General features: G+C 38.1%; 3 protein-coding genes across 5 annotated transcripts; 1 reads left to right on the plus strand and 2 right to left on the minus strand.

Annotated features, from left to right (window-relative positions):
• Nucleotides 1-4,848: 4,848 nt before the first annotated feature.
• Nucleotides 4,849-7,098, minus strand: LOC140763690 (uncharacterized). Its single transcript, XM_073101989.1, has 2 exons — nucleotides 6,659-7,098; nucleotides 4,849-6,022 (listed from the first exon to the last, which is right to left on the minus strand). Exons 1-2 carry the CDS (start codon nucleotides 7,005-7,007, stop codon nucleotides 5,118-5,120), a joined length of 1,254 nt encoding a protein of 417 aa, XP_072958090.1. The 5' UTR covers nucleotides 7,008-7,098; the 3' UTR covers nucleotides 4,849-5,117.
• Nucleotides 7,099-7,635: 537 nt separating this feature from the next.
• Nucleotides 7,636-10,184, minus strand: LOC140761997 (transcription factor SRM1-like). Of its 3 annotated transcripts, XM_073099582.1 has the most exons (4): nucleotides 9,948-10,184; nucleotides 9,746-9,816; nucleotides 8,860-9,221; nucleotides 7,636-8,312 (listed from the first exon to the last, which is right to left on the minus strand). In XM_073099582.1, the coding sequence occupies exons 2-4, from the start codon at nucleotides 9,770-9,772 to the stop codon at nucleotides 7,823-7,825; spliced, it is 879 nt and encodes a 292-aa protein (XP_072955683.1). In that variant the 5' UTR covers nucleotides 9,773-9,816; nucleotides 9,948-10,184; the 3' UTR covers nucleotides 7,636-7,822. The 3 variants fall into 3 exon arrangements, with proteins under 3 accessions (XP_072955683.1, XP_072955682.1, XP_072955681.1); XM_073099581.1 differs by having other exon boundaries at nucleotides 9,746-10,184; XM_073099580.1 differs by having other exon boundaries at nucleotides 8,860-9,258; nucleotides 9,746-10,184.
• Nucleotides 10,185-10,210: 26 nt separating this feature from the next.
• Nucleotides 10,211-14,296, plus strand: LOC140761996 (uncharacterized). Its single transcript, XM_073099578.1, has 3 exons — nucleotides 10,211-11,411; nucleotides 12,226-12,374; nucleotides 13,530-14,296. Exons 1-3 carry the CDS (start codon nucleotides 10,347-10,349, stop codon nucleotides 14,092-14,094), a joined length of 1,779 nt encoding a protein of 592 aa, XP_072955679.1. The 5' UTR covers nucleotides 10,211-10,346; the 3' UTR covers nucleotides 14,095-14,296.
• Nucleotides 14,297-15,214: the final 918 nt, after the last annotated feature.

Here is a 15,214-nt window from a genome sequence, read left to right on the forward strand (position 1 = left end):
GTGATCAAACAACACGGCGGTCTCCCTGGAGTTGTCGAAGTTTAAAAACGACGGCAAAGGTGGAGCGCTCGGTTGCGGATACCGGGCCGAGCAAGTGCAGCAGTAGAAGGAGTGGTTGGTTTGCTGAGATGAATCGGCTTTCTTCTTTCTCCTCTTTATTTTGGACCAGATCTTGAGCTTCTTCAGGGTTCTGATCATTTTTACAGCTGGAGCTGGGTGGTGTTTGAGATGAGCAAAGTGCCATTCTTATTTTTTTTAAGATATATTTTTTTGAACTAGAGGAACGTTGCACATGACCGTTAGCTTTCTGGTCTCCCCCACATGGTATAAATTGAAAAGGTTTCTGTTCTTTTTTATAGTGGGATATGAATTGGCAATGAGTCAGTCACTGAGTTGGGATTCAAAAACATAGACATTTGGAACTCATCTGGTAGAAGGTTTTAATCAAATAAATAATATTGTAAATGATATGCTTCATAATGTTATTCATCTGATAAATTATCTTTGAGTACTCACATGATTAAAAACAAAATATTCTTAACATACTGATATATCTGATACTGTTTCTTGGTGGCATTACTTTTCTTCTTCAATGTTCTTCTGCTGTTTGCAGCAGGCTCATTAAATTTAGGATATTTTAAAGAGAAATCTCCCAAAATTTCTGTACATTTTAATCTTCCACATTTTTGAATGTGGCCAATATTTAAAAGACTCTTGTCAAATGATCTTGTTCAGTAACATAAAATTAAAAAAAAAAAGAAGATAATTATTACTAATATAAAACTTGAAACAATTACATGGTATTATTCAAACATGAATACATTAAGTAATCATATTCTCATTGTCAACTCTGTCTCTCTGCCCATTAAACTCTGAGGCGAGTATATTTTATGCTGAACCTGACATCAGAATTTAAGATATTGCCTTTTAGAATTTACCAAGTTGTTTTGGAGGCTTACAATTCAATGAGCAACTGATCTATAGTGCCTTTCTTGTTTGTTTGTTTGTGAAAATATCTGAATAGGAGGAACTTTTCTCTTTAGAGAATTATCTAAGATAGTAACTGGGGTCTTCTGAGGGGATTTAAATGATTGAGTAGATAGATAGATAGATATATCATAAGAAGTCTATGTTAATTCCTAACCTACTCTTTTGCAGCTTCTTTCTGCACAGTTTGAAACAACTTTAGGAAAAGTGGATCCTTGACAAAAGTGATGCTTTAAAGGTGACACCAGCAAACTTGTCTCACATTGAAGGGCAAGGGAGCTACTAAACTCTAAGATATATAGAGAATAACCAACATGCAGTTTCCAGTTTCAATTTTCCCTTCTGAAATTGGTGTAAAACCTTCACAAATTCTCCTTACCTAGTTAAAAAGTTTTACTTTCCTGGAAGCATGACAGATGAAATTAATGTCTTTCAGAGAGATAAAACATCCATGATTCACTCTTCTTGTGCTTCTTTTTCTTCTTGCTTTATTACTGATAATGTTATTATAAATTTTAGAACAGTATATATGAGAAGTTTCTTAAAATTAATTTCTTAAACTCTCCTTTGCTTTTGTATTAATGATATGGTAAGCAGTAAGTGAATAATCTGAAGTCTAAACCCTAAACCCTAAAACCGAGTAATAAAAAACCCATCAAAACTTCTTTCTTTTGGCTCCATTCTATAATTATTTTTGTCTCTCCTCACTAAACTTGTGTCCACTAGGAGTTTTATATTATCTTACCACATTTGCAAACAACCGTCCTACTCATTAGCCCTAACTCATTGTGGGTTACCACCCACATTCTCCCTCTGCTCAGACATTACCAAACCCTAAACATCAATCACTTTCCTATTTGATTTGTTTAACATGAGAAAACCCACCATTAGCAGGAACTTATCGTTGAATTCTATCCACAGGCAGCCTTCAAGCTTATCCAATTAGCCTAATTAATCATAGAAGGAGTAATTTCCATCTTGACTATTCTGTTGGTTTAGTTATGCAATCTTAAGTACCAGCCTTGATTGAGAGCAAATTATTGAATAAGTTTTGTTAACATGGTATCAAAACATAAATTTTAAGTTCGAATCTATTATTAAAAAAATATAAATTTTTTAAAATGTAAGTTAAATTTACTTCTTGGATCGATCAAAATACTTCAACGCAGAAGTAGTCATAGAACCTATATTTTAAGAAAAATTAGAAGGAAGGGTTATCTACTACAACACAAATTGTGATAAAGCTACAATCTCTCTCTCTCATTAACCAAATGTAATATTTCATTTCAGTAGTTTCAGACCATCACATGCCTTTCAAAAACTACTGTAACTTTATGTCAATTTCTGTGTTGCTGACACTACCACTTAACCTTGAGATGGATTACAAAATAAATAACTAATAAAGATAAGATCCATATAATGCACCCATCCTTCTTCTTTTTTCTTCCTTTCCTGACAGTGGAAACAGTGTGGATTTTCTTCCATCCACCTTCAAGCTCTCACCTCCGTAAAGATAAAAGTGTTATTTTTCCGCAGTGTTATTCCTTACAAATTAAGGAAGGAAGTGGAAGGAGGAGGCGATCAAGAGAGAGATAGAGGAGAAACTACACCTGAAATGCATGGGAGTGATATATACTAGACAAGAAAAAAATATAAATGATATGATAGCAAAGGGGCCACCAAATGTTGCTTAGCTTGTAGACCAACCGTGCCTTCAGTGTTCGTCCACCAAAACTTTAAACAAAGGCACCGGCCGACGAACTACGAGCCTGGAAACCTTCTAATGGCCCCACGTTAAAGATCTTCTTTTAATTAAATTTTTAGCGAAGAATCTAAGAAAGGAGATTTAGATAGAGGAGAGGTGGCTCCAATCCAACGTCAGTGGCCACAGCCGTGGGGAGATCAATTGGCTCAAAGTCTAGTAGAGATGGAGGAGACGGAAAGCTGTTTAATGGAAGTTGTGAAGCACTAAAGAGTTCAGAGCTTTTGTCTTAATTTATTTTTATCGATGTCTTTTAAGGATTATTTTATAAACACCTAGAATTTTAGATAAATTTTATTATTTAATCATAAAATTTAATAATTATCTCAAATAAATTTATTCAAAAAATAGATTAATTATACTAAAAATTTTGTTTAGAAAATATATATAACCCTATCACACTTTCTACCCGTGATAAGATTTTGTGTATAACTTTTATCACATAGCTTAATTTTATATGAGATTTAATTAAAATATATATAAGTGAATATTTTATTATAAAATATATTAAAAAAGTCATAATTCATAAATAATCATCCGTTATGCACAAATCAAATAGCATCTAAAAATATATATAAATAATGAGAAAGTTATTTCAAGATTTATATATTATCTGTTAATTAGATAAATTAGAAGTTTTTTATATTATAAATTATAATTAAATAAACTAAAGAAAAATATTAGATTGACATCCAAATAATCTCACGGCCCACCTCATTATCCTCACATATTTTTATATTATTAAGATGAACTACACATGTAAAATGCGATGTGTGGAGTCTACCATATTAGCTAATAAGTTTAAGAAGTGAACTATTTGGATAAATATATCTTTGAGAACGGCTAGTTTGATAAAAAATACTCAACTAAATACGTAAAACTACTGTACAATATACAACATTTTTTCCAAGCTCTCTACCTCCTTCCTAAGATTTTTGTTGCATTCCTTGCCATTTTCCTATTTCCACTTCCCCCCTCCTATAAATAACCACTTTCTCTTCCCCTCTCATTTGAACTCTCTCTCTCTCTCTCTCTTGCAATGCCGGCGGTGGCCTCCGTGCTGTCATGGTCCAAGAAACTCATCAGTCTCCACTCGGCGATCCTCGCCGTATTCTACGCCGCCACTCTCCTCCTCCTCCACCACCTTCTGCAGTCCTCCCCGCGCGCTCTCTGGCTCACCGCCAACGTCATCGTGTTCGTCATCTGGCGTCTCTCCGCAGCCAAACGCGCCGCCGACGACCCCTCCCTGCCCCCACCTGACCCATCGTCCTTTGTCTCCCCCGAAGCCGAGCCACCGAGTGGCTGCGCCCCGCTTGAGGTGTCCGCGGATGCCACGAGTAGGCCGGCGAAGTTGACGAAGAGCGAGACGTGGGAGAGGCGGCGGCAAAGAGTAGGGGAGGAGGCGACAGAGGTGGGGTTGAAAAAGTCGGCAACTTTCAAGGAGAAGTCGGCGATGGATAAGGGATTAATAGGAAGGGAGGAGGTCGGGTGGAGGAGGAGGGATACGCTGGTGGTCGGCCGCGAGGAGTTGTTCGGGCGGGCGGAGACGATGATCAAGAAACACCACGACCACCTCAGGCTACAACGCCAAGAGTCCGAGCAGCGTCGGTTCTTGGAGAGGCTGTAACACACCATGAACACCTCTCTCTTTTGTACAAGTAATTTTACTACTCTAAATTCACCAGATCCTTTTTTGAGACTGAAAACTTTTCCTTTTATGAATTTCTATAATTTAGAGTATAATTTATATAAAATAAAACATCATAATACAGGGAGACATCAAAAGTAAAGAAATATTTTCCAAATTTAATTTGTTTAAAATAAGATATTGCTCAATTCCTAACAATTGAGTTCTATGTCGATAAGAATAAGATGCAGTTTTTAGAAGAAATTTGAAAGGATCTCAATCTTCTTTTGACCGTAGTGGGTCAACCGTGCAAGTAACTTCCTCAACCCGATATCCGTCAAAGACTTGCATGGCTTCTCTGTTTGCTCATCCTTGTGAGTTTAGTTGCACCTAGTTGCAATTATATAGTTGCATGAGGTATGAGTCATTGCAGGATCCATTTGCTACATACAATCAAGAATACTGTCGAAACTAAAATAAAAAAGATGCCTCCAATTCCATTATCATCTATTCAGCTCCTAAAGCAAGCCTAGTATGTACAGATCATCATAAAAAGAACTCGAGAGTGTCAGGATACCTGAGAATATACAAATACAGAAGCTGAACTACGCATTCTTTTTTGTTCCAAGGATGCAGTATGATATAATAGATATCAACATAATTTATATAGTTGTATGAGGCATCAGTCCATTGATAAGCACCCGGAGATGTCTGGGAGGATTTCCTAGTCCCGGCGTGGCTTTAGAAGTATACATCAATCATCCCCTCACTCTCCGATAAGCTGCCATCAAAGTTTATTCTACAGCACAGAGGAAACTGCAACCCAGCTTGCTCACATCCAAGTCTTGTAACATGTGGGCATGACCGGACGTCAAGGTATTCTAATGCCTTGCAGCACTGTAATACCATGGCGACCCCTGCAACCGTGATCCTCGTACAATTGCTGGCCTTCAAAACCTTCAACCGTGACTCGAATCCTTGTGTTCCTAGAACTTGAAATGCCCCATCTGTTATTTTGTCACAACACCCAATGTCAAGAGCCACAAGATATCTGCAATTTGATAGCACGCATCTCATGGACTCATCAGTAATGTTTGAACACCAGTCCATCCGTAATGTCCTCAGACTGTGACAACATGCAAGGACTAGGGATATTATGGACTCATCAGTAATGTCCCGACAGCCACCAATGACAAGAGTTTTGAGGTTGTGGCATGACTTGGCCAAGGCAAAAATGCATTTATCATCAACATGGTAGCAGTCCAACAGCTTTAGTGACATCAAAGATGATGAAGAGACCTCTGCAATTCTAGAGACTCCCACATCCCCAACCTTGCTGCACTTGCTAACATCTAAACATTTGATATGGTGACACCCATTGGCTAGACTAGAGAGGCCAGAATCAGTTATCTTGTTGCATCCTGCTAGTTCTAGCTCTTCTAGTTGCAAAGTGCTCGTGGATAGAGCACATAACAGATTATCAGTAACTGATTTGCAGCCAGAAAGGTATAATCTTTTCAAACTGCGACAACCTAATGCCACAGCTGTTAATCCCTTGTCTGTAAGTTTTCTGCAATGAGAGACATCCAAAGATTGGAGGGAAAGAAGGCAATCTCCAAGGGTTATCATTCCAACATCGGTTACACCTGTTAAACAATAAGGGCACTATAAGCAAATCGGATACTGAATTGAGATGCAAAACTTCCACTGACAGGAATTCCTACTTAAAATGAGTATTTAAGTTCGATGATTAATCTAATAGCCTTGTCATCATTTTCTCACTAATACCAATTGATTTAAGATGAAACTTTATTTTCAGACTGACAAAATACTGCCACATTTAGATACTGAATAACATCTAAAATTCATCATCCTAAAGTTAAAAAAATTGCAGAAAGATAACACTCGTTATCAGCAACAGACAAACAACCATCACAAAGCTCCCAAAATCACGAGCACCAAACAATCAGCAGTCAAATCTAAAAGGAAGATATAGATTTTTCCCTGCAGAGATTATCCATAGTGTACAGCCCCGTAAATTGATAGTTGAAAGAATCAATAAAATCACTGATCATCAACGACAACCATCAACTAATCTGCAGTCTCAACAAACCTTTAACAAGGAACTCCAGGTTATAGAACTAGATCTTAGATAATAAAATTATTTTTAATTAGCCCAAAAATCGGGCCTTTACCCATCTAAACAACAAAAATAGGCAGAAAATTTCTATTCCCAGCAACAATCTGATCCAAAATTACCTAAGAAGCCATAAAAATCGCACCTTTACAGTTCTGCAAGTTAAGCGCCCGCAGATTCCGGAAACCTGATGCGATCACGTCGAGATCAGCATCGATAACACCCGGGAAAAAGGACCGCGAGACGGACTGGGAGAGATCGAGTTCGAGGAGGCCGGGGAAGCGTCCGGCGAGTCCGCGGAGCATGGCGGGCCCCGCCCGAAGCCGGAGGCGCCGCCGCTCAGAGCTCTGTACCCGAAGCCATCGCTTGCAAACGAGCCCAAACGCGTCCTTCTCCTCCCCCCTCTCCAACTTCGCTAAAACAGCCCTGAGCTCGTCGTCCGTGAGTACCTCGTTGATGCAAATAGCTCCTCGCCCCTCCTCCCCCGCCGCCATCGAATCCGAATTCGCCAGACTAGGGTTTGATAGAAACCCTAATCGGCTCTCGATTCCTTTGAGAAATCGTGTAGTATATAGCAATCGTTGTTTTCGGGAATTAATAAATGGTTCTATAACACAGTGAAGAACCGGAAGAAAAGCGTTTCCGTTTTGAACGAAATGACGAAATTGCCCTTCTAACTTCTAGCTAGTAGGTGGAATTGTGCAAATGGGCCCCAGAAAGTTGTTGATATATTTTGATGGTCCAACAAATGGTAGGTTGACAAATCACTATTGGTTGGCATTATGGTATGGATGATGACTTTCTTAGGTTATGACCCTTTATTTTTTATTTGAAAATATAAGATAAATTTCTCATCAAGATTCCTCTCAATAAAATAATAAAAGTGGCTTTTAAATCAAATTTAAAAAGCTCTTATAAGATAAATAAGAACAAAAAGAGTTAAATGAGAAAGCTTGGTGAATTCAGCTTTAATTTTGTAGCAGATATTGCTGGCTCAGCCAGTTGCAGATTTCTTTTAAAGATAAAACAAAGTACTACATAATACAATAATCAAGCTTCAGAGCTGTGGAACAACACAACCACTTGAGATGGTATATTACCAGTAATATATTGATACTGCCACAAAACTTTTTATTCTTTCAATTTGATTCGCTGTCTTTACAAATAAACTATTGAACAGATAACTCTAAGACTATTATCTACTCCTGCGGATCATATTTACACGATTCATACACTAATCGACAACATCCTACTATCAATCTGAAGTAGTGATATTGCTGCAGATTTATTACAGATAACTTGTTCTGCTCTAAGTGGAACCAAACAAATCCAACCAGTGTATGGTACTGAGATTTGCTAGCAGTGGAGATGTCTCTGCCGCATTTGATGGTTCATTGCAGCTATTCTCATAGGGGCACCAAAGAATTGGAAGATTGTTTGGAGTGCCATCTGAAGACATCACAGTTTCAACTGGCTGTTCAATTGTAGCTGCATCTTTACCTAGACCAGGAGAACAAGCTGGAAACTGGGGAGGTTTGGCTGAAACTAGATTATTAGATATAATTGGACCATCGGCTTGGCTGGTGACTGGAACTTGAGGTGCAGACACATTGCCATCGCTCACAACAGCGATATCATGGATGCTTGATCTTTTTCTGTCTTTGATCGACGAGTTTTGCCGGTTGTAGAACTTCTGTGCATGGCTTGCCACTTGTGCAGGTGACTTTGTTATCACAAACTTTCTAGAAATGCTACGCCAGTCACCCTTGCCAAACACATTGAGACCACGAAGAAAGTTCCTGTGTTTCATCGAAAATGTAGTAGTACTACTATTAATTAAAGATAAGGAGAAATGCCCACCGTTGTGTCCATGTAACAAATGGTAAGTAGTAAAAGCTTTGATATAACCATGTAAATTATGGAGGCTCAAAACTTGAGAAGCATAGCAGCACACAACTTGGCATGATCAGCTGAAAAAAAACACACACACACACAAACTTGCAATATAAAAAACACTAAAAGAAGAATTTCAACTTGTAAGAATCAAGAGAGCGGCAAAATGGAATGCTTACTTGATATAAAAATTAGTACAAAAATATATGCTCTCTTGATTATGACTAAGTGTAGTTACAACTCAAAAATTTTTAACTTGGCATTTAACCAGAGCAACCATCATTGTGAACCGAAATAAAGCAAGCACTTCACAAATTAGTAAAACCAACAAATACCATGATAAAAGGGTTGATATAGGGAAAAGCCATTATTAATTATGAAATGGCATAAATGGCATTTTGCATGATGATAAGGATTAGAATTGAAGAAAAGCAAGATTAGAAACATTTTCACCTATGTTCCTCCTCTGTCCATGGTCTGCCCTTTTTGCGTTCTTGATCCCTCTTTTTTCTCTTCACATCGTCATTAAATTCATTATAATGCTCACCCTTTTTGATACTAGCACCATTGTCACATGAACCGTAAAATGGACTGACATAATTGGGTAAAGGAACAAGGTCAGATTCAATTCTGTCGATGTCTTCAACCAATAACGAATAGTGGAGCTTGATTTCCTCCTCGGTTTTTCCAGGAACAGCCTGTGTGATTTTCTCCCACCGGTTAATGCAGCCTTCTGGGTAAATTACTAGCGCATTCTCAAATGCCTTTTCTTGGTCCCGATTCCAGGAGGAGCTTCTAGTTCCTCTTCCAGTAACCTTCTTGGGCATATAATACCAAAAGGAGTCAAGGAATCTATACTCGACCAATATAAGTTAGTCTATCTCATGCCAAAGAGAGGAACCTTGTTTTAATCCATGCATGAATGGATAAAGGAAGAACAATGAGATTCAAACAGTTAAAGATTAAGATATCGAAACCTTGTTTTAATTTATATATGAATAAATAAGAACAAGAAACAAGGAAGAACAGTGCCAACATCAGTAACCATTTTGTTCTTGAAGATGCAAACAGTTTTAAAGATTAAGATATCAAACCATGTATTAGTCTATGGATGAATAAATAAGAACAAGAAGTGAGGAAGAACAACGCCAACATCAGTAACCACTTTGTTTTAGAGATTTAATCTGTTAAAGATTAAGATATCGAACTTTGTTTTACCTACATTCTTATTCTTTACTTTTATGTTGTACGGCGAAGAAGAAGAAGAAGAAGAAGAAGAAGAAGCAAGAATTGGATGCAAAAATATATGTATAAGCATCAGAAGTAGCAGCAGATTAACCTTGGCGAAGTTGTTTGAGTTGCACATTCTAGGTATTCTTCGTACGGCTCGGCTGGCGATTTACTCAAACACTTCGTGCGCGAATCGACAAGATAACAAACCATGCAGGATCCCAGAGATATTATTAACTTAAACACTAACAGAATGGAGAGAGAGAGAGAGAGAGAGAGAGAGAGAGACAGAGAGAGAGAGGATTAATTACTTAATCTAAAGGGAAGCAGCAATATCAAATATCTGCCCAACAAACCCAACCATCCAAAAATGGAAAAAGGCGGAGTTCCTATTGATGCACGGTTTGGGTTTCCCTAGATTTGATTGGAAGTGGAATAGTGTCATCTTAACTCCAAATTCTAGAAGGATTTAAAATCTAATCGATATTATTTTAAATTATAAAGTAAATAAAAATATACTCTCTTTTTTTCCATCTAACGCACGTCTTTAGCCATGGCGCGCCGTCAGATCTCCGTAATGTTCCACATTTTCGTTATTTGAAGAGGCATTTGCACTAAAACCCAAACTACTTTTCTATTTTGCACGATCACCTCTTTTTCTTTTTTTTTGGAGCGAAGAGAACCTTTGTACGTAAGTTAAAGAGTGTGTTATGCGAGATTTCGGACGAGATTCCTTGCGTTCTGATAACAATCGGCCTCTTGCTTCTTCCTTCTTCGTTACTCGAGATTTCCTCATGGGAAGTATTCGCTTGGCTTGTGGAGTGGATTCTTTTCTGAAAGACAACTACTCTCGTCTTTATAAAAATGCCACCTTTTCCAATTCGAATGATGGGTTCTTGGGCACATCCAAATGCCGGAAACCCCGACCGCCGATTTTTGTTCATGGCCGAGTTTCTCGCCCAGGAATCTCCGGGTTGTCTTCTACTCTTCAAGCCACGAATCTGCCAATCGCCGACGAATTCTTGCATTTTGGCCCTTTCCGGCGTCGAAAGTTCCAAGGCGAGCGCTTGTGGACTGCTTCAGAGCTAGCAGAAGCTGTTGATGGAGAAATCGTCATCCCTGCCCCTGCCGGGACCATCTCCACAGACACCCGGAAGCTGATGCCCGGCCAGTGGTTCTTCGCCTTCGCCGGAGAAAACTTCGACGGCCACGATTTCGTCGACCGGGCATTGGCCGATAAGGGCTGCGTCGGGGTTATTGGGAATAGGGTTTGCGAGGATTGGGAGAGAGGCTTCATCAAAGTGGAAGGGGATACATTGGTTGCTCTCGATAAGCTGGCAATTTTCGCTAGAAATAGGTTCGATGGCATTTTAGTAGGCTTAACTGGGAGTGTTGGAAAGACTACAACCAGAAGTATGATAGCTCTCGCGCTTGGAAGCCTTGGCATTGTGCATCAGACTCCCGGGAACCTGAACTATATGGTCGGAGTCGCGATGACGCTGATCGGGATTCCCCGGGATGCAAAAACCTCGGTTGTGGAACTAGGATTGGGAGGGGAGAAAGGGGAGATCTTGACGATGGCACGCATGTGCCGGCCATCGGTGAGGGTGCTTTTGAACGTTGAGTACAGTCATATGAATCAATTTACAAGTTTGGAGGAAGTTGCCAGAGCTAAAGGGGAGCTGTTCACGGAGGCGAAACCGGGGGATATATGTGTACTGAATGCTGATGATCCTTTTGTTATGGGTGTTCCTGTTCCACTTGGAGTTAAGAAGGTAAGATTCTTAACAATCATGTACTTGTTCTTTAACTGTCTATATATTGGCATGAACTTTACCAAATTAGGTCATCTGTAGATTATTTTCATCGAATGCAATTGCGGGTGCGCCGTGCTATGCATTCTTGGAGCGGAAGTTAGTAATAAGTGATTATTAGATGTTAATGTGAATGCAGATGTCCTATAAAATCAACCAGATAATTTAGTGGGGTCTTGTCTCCTTGTTCTTACGATTAAATGCTACCATCCATAACAACATTTTATGCCATGATTTCATTTAATTTTCATGCCTTACCTACAATTAGCTATAAATTATGCTCTGGTATCAGTTGTTGAAGCTGATTAAGTTGTTGTCTAACCCGTGATATGTTTAACACCACCTGGCCTTTTTTGCTTCTTTTGTCCATTCTTGCCAACTCATTAAAATGTCCCTCAATGCTCATACAGAGCAGATGTGCTATTTAGTGATATTTTGCATGATGCTAGAATTATACCACAATAGCCAGAAGTTTTCTTTATCTCTTATGTTAGATATTTTATATCGTCACACTTATTTCAATAACCTTGCATACTTATTTAAGTGCATAGCTGATGCCTGTTCTGCAAGATAATGCGTCTGCAGTTAGTTGCTAATTGCCTCGTAAGAACCAGATTTTTGCATGTGAGTTATCTTTTATTATCCTCTCCAGTATGCTACTGGAATAAAATTAATAAATTTTGCTCATGTCTGTCCTGCTGCACATGAAGTGTCAAAATTCGAAGCAGATATTCTTTTATTTGACTCTGAAGCCTAGTTCTTCACTTGCTATTAGGTGCTCTTTGGGCGAAAAAGAGGATGTGATGTCCGTTTGGCATCGGCTGAATGTGTTGATGGAGGTTGTTCTGTTCATGTTGTCCTAGAAAGTAAGATGCATTCATATGAGAATCAGTTTTCAGGACCAAGTGGAATAACTCCAGAGCTGTAAGTTTCTTTTCTGGTTCTTCTATCTCTGATACAAAGAGGAAAATTGATGGCAAACTAAGAGTCCTAGAGAGAAAAAACTGACAACAAATGGACAGGATAAATTTCATTCGAAGATAAATTACCAAAGGAACCTGAAATCAGTATTTACAGTTTTACACAGACTATACAGTACCAAAATTATTGGACTTAGCCTAATCAGATTTGGTGGTGGATTGCACAATCAATTCCTAACTTCATGTATTTCAGTTAATTATCCATCATGGAGTGAAGTGACACAACATTCTCGAAACTAGACACCCTTATTTTCCAAGATTTGTTGTATTCTGTTGTCCACAGGTGGATTTGCTAAATTTGAAGCTACTCTTATATCTACACTCGAGTTGACAAGGAAGATGCTACAGCTCTTGCATAGAATTTTTTGCAGTCCTCATAGGCTGCTTACAGCCAAGCTGATCTGGATACTTGAATGCTAATGCTTGTTTTAGCATGTATAAATTTTAAACTGAAAAGAGAAAATATTGGTTTTTGAACTTGAAGAATTTACTACTTGAGCCTGCTCTACCAAGATTTTGTCAAATCAATTGGGGTTTTAACTTTTTTATGCTAGTGCAGGCTATTCAATTTTTGGTTGCTCATTATCCATGTCTAGTAGCTATAGATTGCGTCCTACTCTGAGCAATAATTGAGCTGATATTAGCTAAGTATTTAAATTTATCAATTTGTCTTTCTTCCCAATACTGATCGTTTGTACTGTCCTTATATCATTTACTATCAAGAAACATCATTAGGATCTATTTTGACCTTTTAGATAGGTTTCAAAAGGCATTGCTAAGCAAGAAGAAACATTACAATCTGTGATTCTTCTTTGGTAGCATATTATTTTTTTCACTTCTCAACATAATTGGGTTAGAGTCAAGACATTTACATATCAAAATGTGTCTCTTCATCAAACTTATATTATCCTTTTAACTCATCTGTCAACTGGACATAGACTATCTAACTTAGTCAGATTTCCAAACTCTTGCCACTACTGTTTGATGTTCCACTTCACATCTCATATCTATTACAAATTTCTTTCTCATCCAAAGCAGATCAAGCCCAATTCTTTTCCCTGCTATACTTGGTTATTACATGTGTGTTTTTCAATTTCAGGGTTGAATTTAAGATCGCCTCCCCTGGTCTGCACTTAGCTATGAATGCCTGTGCTGCTGCAGCAGTTGCACTTTCACTTGGAATACCTCTTACCCAAATTGGGGAAGCCTTATCAAGATTCAGACCTGTTAGCATGAGATCAGAGATGGAGGTTACTGAAAACGGCATTACGATCATCAATGACACTTACAATGCTAACACTTCTAGCATGAGTGCAGCTATCAACATGCTAAAATCAATGGATTGCATGGGTAAAAGAGTTGCAATACTGGGAGATATGCTAGAACTGGGTGCGGCAGAGGCTGATGCTCACGAGCGAGTACTGAAACTTTGTGTTGATCCCAGTATTGCATTAGTCATGCTGGCAGGCAAGAGATTCACTGCAGCTGCTGAAAAGTTGAATATATTTGGGAAGGGTAATGTAATTTGTGCTTGTGATTCAGCAATGCTTTCCCCTAGCATAACAAAAGAACTGGCTGGAGGTGATGTTGTTTTGGTTAAAGGTAGCCGAGGAATGCAGATGGAAAAAGCTGTGGATGTAATTAAGGTAGTCAACAACTGGTAGGCAAGCCATCTCCATGATTAAGAGAAGGTGTCATCTCTGTTGTCTTTACCACCAGGAAACAAATTATAGCAATTGGTTGAATGAGTGAGTTCTGATTATCAAAATCTAAACAAGAATCTTTTACAGTTATGATGAATGTAACAGCTTTTGATTTTGAATGAAAAGTTACTCCAGATCTGGCTTTGCTTTTGAGCATATATTGTTCAAGAGATAGAGAGGTAGCTTGGGTTCCTGAAGAGGCTAGAGATGACACAAACATTTGATCCTTGGGGCCAATTAGCAGATGCTTTTCTAGCCCAAATAGCTGGAGAGATGAGAGGGCTTCTGGCCGAATGGCAAACCTTCTTCCAGCACTCAAATGGGCAGAGAGATCAAGGATGGCCCAACACGTCACGCCTATGATATATTTTTGAAAATCTTTATACATATTTTTAGTTTGAATATACATATTAAACTATGTATTAGAGCATTTTAACTTTAGGTAAGTTATTAATAACTTATTTTATTAAAGATATAATAATAGTTAACTAAAAATATAATTCAACACATTAATTAATTAATAAAAGCTTAATAATTTAAAACAAAATCTAGTTAATCAGACATGCTCGTACATCAATTTTGACATAATTTAACATTAATTTTAGATTTTGAAATTTAGAAAAAAAATTGTGAGAAATTTAATCTATAAGATTTAAGTGTAATTTATTTTTATGGTGTTAATAAGATATACCAATTTTTATGACTATTAAATTTTTAAAATTTTAGGGAATTCAAAATTTTCATTCAATTTATATTTTTTAATATATATATAATAAAAATATTAGATCTAGCAAAATAGAGCTACATCTATTATGTGCCGACCGGCATAAATGCGGTGCCGGTTCGACATGCACCCATGTTGGTTAGACATAACTTTGGGACACTCGAGACTGTGCCAATGGCACATCCAATGCTGTGTGTCGTTTCTTTTATGGATGCAACATATACACAACAGAGCTATCACAGACCATGCCTGGTTGGTTATATCTATACCGTTTCTTTTATGGATGCAACATATACACAACAGAGCTATCACAGACCATGCCTGGTTGGTTATATCTATACAGTTACAGTTAGTTAA

Source organism: Typha angustifolia, chromosome 7, assembly GCF_048772165.1.
Source record: "Typha angustifolia cultivar Huaian chromosome 7, ASM4877216v1, whole genome shotgun sequence".
Taxonomy (NCBI): Eukaryota; Viridiplantae; Streptophyta; class Magnoliopsida; order Poales; family Typhaceae; genus Typha; species Typha angustifolia.